This window comes from Egretta garzetta, unplaced genomic scaffold, assembly GCF_000687185.1.
Source record: "Egretta garzetta isolate BGI_Z169 unplaced genomic scaffold, ASM68718v1 scaffold352, whole genome shotgun sequence".
Classification (NCBI taxonomy): Eukaryota; Metazoa; Chordata; class Aves; order Pelecaniformes; family Ardeidae; genus Egretta; species Egretta garzetta.
The window spans coordinates 546,696-549,736 of record NW_009258768.1 but is presented as its reverse complement, the minus strand read 5'-3'; the positions used below and the strand labels follow the sequence as shown (position 1 = coordinate 549,736).

At 39.3% G+C, this 3,041-nt stretch overlaps 1 protein-coding gene across 1 annotated transcript in view; it reads right to left on the bottom strand.

Annotated features, from left to right (window-relative positions):
- Window positions 1-1,656: 1,656 nt before the first annotated feature.
- BICD1 (BICD cargo adaptor 1) overlaps window positions 1,657-3,041 on the bottom strand; it is a 90,561-nt gene continuing 89,176 nt past the window's right edge. The window contains exon 10 of the mRNA XM_009649358.1: window positions 1,657-1,744. Within this exon, the coding sequence (XP_009647653.1) occupies window positions 1,657-1,744 (88 nt within the window). The remainder of the gene's footprint in view (window positions 1,745-3,041) is intronic.

Here is a 3,041-nt window from a genome sequence, read left to right as displayed (position 1 = left end):
GAAAGCGTTATTCCAACCACACCTGCAGCAATTTTTTTTCCCCCAGCTGCTCTGTACCATAGGCTGTAATCTATTTCCCACTTCTAGGTCATACGTATGCTGCAGAGAAGGAATGAAGACATGTGGAAATATCTAAGCCTTTCTTCTGTAAATAAATTAAGGCCACCTGACAAAGCAAGGAGTCTACTAGTTACCAGCAAGTAGGCAGGTCGGCAGCACCGCAGACCTTTTCTCTAGCTGATGACCAGCCGGGAAGCCCATAGGTGCTGAACCATGACACCCCACTACTTAGCCGCTTGCCTTGCTGTCAGGTACTGTGCAAAATAAATTCCTCTATCCTTGATTTTGTTCCAAAACTCCCTACTTTTTAAGAAAACACCCAGACTTACTCAGCTTTTGCAGGAAAGAATCTTTTAACTAGGAACACTGTGCACTGTTGCGATAGAGTCTGCGTAGCGTAGATCACCTGAGTATTTGTCATAAACTGACATGAGCTAAGGTTTTGTGTCTGTTGATTTTTGGCAAGGAAAAAATGCACTGCAGTAAAGTCCTACTAACTTTGATCCACACCACTAACCCTACCTGCATGAGTTCTTTCACCACAGAATACTTCACACGAAATGCGTACGACTTTGCCATTCATACTAGCCTTTCATGGTAAGGCCTCGAACTAGTATCCTGAATATGGGAGCGGGAGGAAAGAATGTTTTTAATTAGCGTGCAACATTTCACTTGTTTTAGATTTTCTTTCTTAGATACCAAATAGAAAGTAACCCCAAAAAACAGCACCAATTCATCTACTTGTCTGAAATGCAAAAATATAATTACGATGCAAGCAAACAACTGAAAACAAGTCAATACATCATCCTTTCATCTCCTTCTTAGGCTTAATAATTATCTTTCAGTGAAGAGCTAGAACAAAACCAGAAGCTAGTGTAATAGGAATTTAAAAAAACCCAAGTGCATAAACAATATCAGTGCAGCAGCAAAATGTACAGTCATTGTTAACATTCCAATTCAACCCATTTCCAACATTTTTGTGCAATAAAAATTGGCCATATGCTGGCCAACGCAACAAGCCTCTTCTTAATATTAACACAGACATTCTTCACTTAAGCTATTCCTGCTCATTTTTAAAAAATAAAATCAATTAAACACAAGTCTCACAAAAAAAAAAAAAAGATACTATTTTATAAACACAAAATTCTGGTGCAAATAAAGAAATAAATATCACAACCTTAATGACAAAAGGAAATTTGAACTGGTTCCTATGGCTGAACTTAGGGGATGTGAGGGTAGGATTTTTGTAACATACTTTTTTTAATATTGGCTTAAGTCTCTTGTTATTTGAGAGGTAAAGCCAAGCAGCTGGGAGGAACATTTTTGTCAAGATGTTAAATTTCACTACACTTTAGTTGTGACAGCAAAGTTTGAATACAATCAGAGGAACCATAAAAAGTCTTCTTGATAGGTTGGGCTCTGTGCTTTGTGTTCTTCTTCTCAACCTTCCCTCAGTCGCCAGAGCAGGGGATATGAATCCAGACTTGTCAATGCAGCAACAAGGCAGGATTGTCCACCCGCTTGCTGGGAACAACCCCAACCTTTGTTTCGCGAACTCCACTCTGTTTGCATTTTCTCCTACGTTGCATATGAAGATTAGGGGTAAGGAGGAGGCTTAGAGAGACAGTTGAGAGGGGCACACTGAGAGCTGGAATGTGGCTGCTCTTCTGGAAGAGCATTAGGACTGAAAATGAAAAAGAAAAGAGAAAAAGCACTTAAAATACATGGCAAACTTTTTACATGCATGTAAATAGCACAGGGCTGGAAATAAAATTTAAAAGGGGATGAAACCTCATCTATAAATCTGTAACCTTGGATACACAGTATACATAAAGAAAATCCTCAGTGCGCACACGTTCAGTGACACCTGGATGCATACATGAAATGCCACAGATACCCTGCTTGCCAGTTCATGTACACGATTGCTACTTGCATGCTCTGATGAAAAATGCTGCGTGGAGAAATGAATGCATGTGCGAAACGGGGGAGCAAATTTGAAGGACAAAATACAGGTGCCATCTTTATGCAAACATTAAAAGATTTTCTATATGCAACCAATTAATTGTTCAAAATGAAGGACAGTGCCAGTCTGGAAATCAGGTTTTGTCACTTTGTGAAAATGTGATCTCTTACTGACTGTGACCTATTTACTGGTAGGTTCATACAAATACAGGGTAACCTTCCCCATCAGGCAACATAAGCATTATGTATTTTGTAATTAACACTTCCAAAGGTGGGGTGTGTGGGTGTGTGTGTTTTGTTTTCTTTTGGGTTTGTGTTGTTTGAACCCTCTTCAATTCTGTCATATACTTTTGTCATTTGACTGTTTTTCACGTGCAATTTGTCTGATAACAGCATTCACCCCTTAAGCCTCTAAACATGCATTTATAGAGTGCTCATACAGTGCAGAGAGGTCTGAACCAGCTTTCAGCAAACTAGGTGGGGCTGGAGTAGCATTTTTATAAAAAAACCCAAAACAACCCCAAACTAAAACCCAGTTCTTTAATGTGTCTGGGAAGAGGTTTTTTCCTAATGCTTCAAATGTTCTACAGTCTTGAAGTTATTCCAAGCTCCACAATGTGGTTTATGATGAAGCACAATCATTTATGTCCCTGTCTTCAAGAAAATTTGCTGTTTCCATTTTCCTTCTTTAGAAACCATGCTGTTACATATTATCTCTGCAGCACAGACTATTGGAGTGTTGGCTGAAGGAATGCAATTAGTCTATCGCTGGAAATGAATTAATTTGAAATGCCAGAGGTGTTTGAAAATCTGCCACTGGAAATGCCAGCGGTACTGAAAGTGTCTGTGGTTCCACATATAGCATTTACTTAGGGGAAAAAAAGAAATGACATTACGCTTGCTTGAAGACAGAAACAAGTGTGCACCATCGCCATTAAGAAAGTAGATGGCAAGGTCCACGTTTTCAAATCAGAGCGGCCTAGGAGACAATGACTCCAAATCCACAGTATTACAATTCA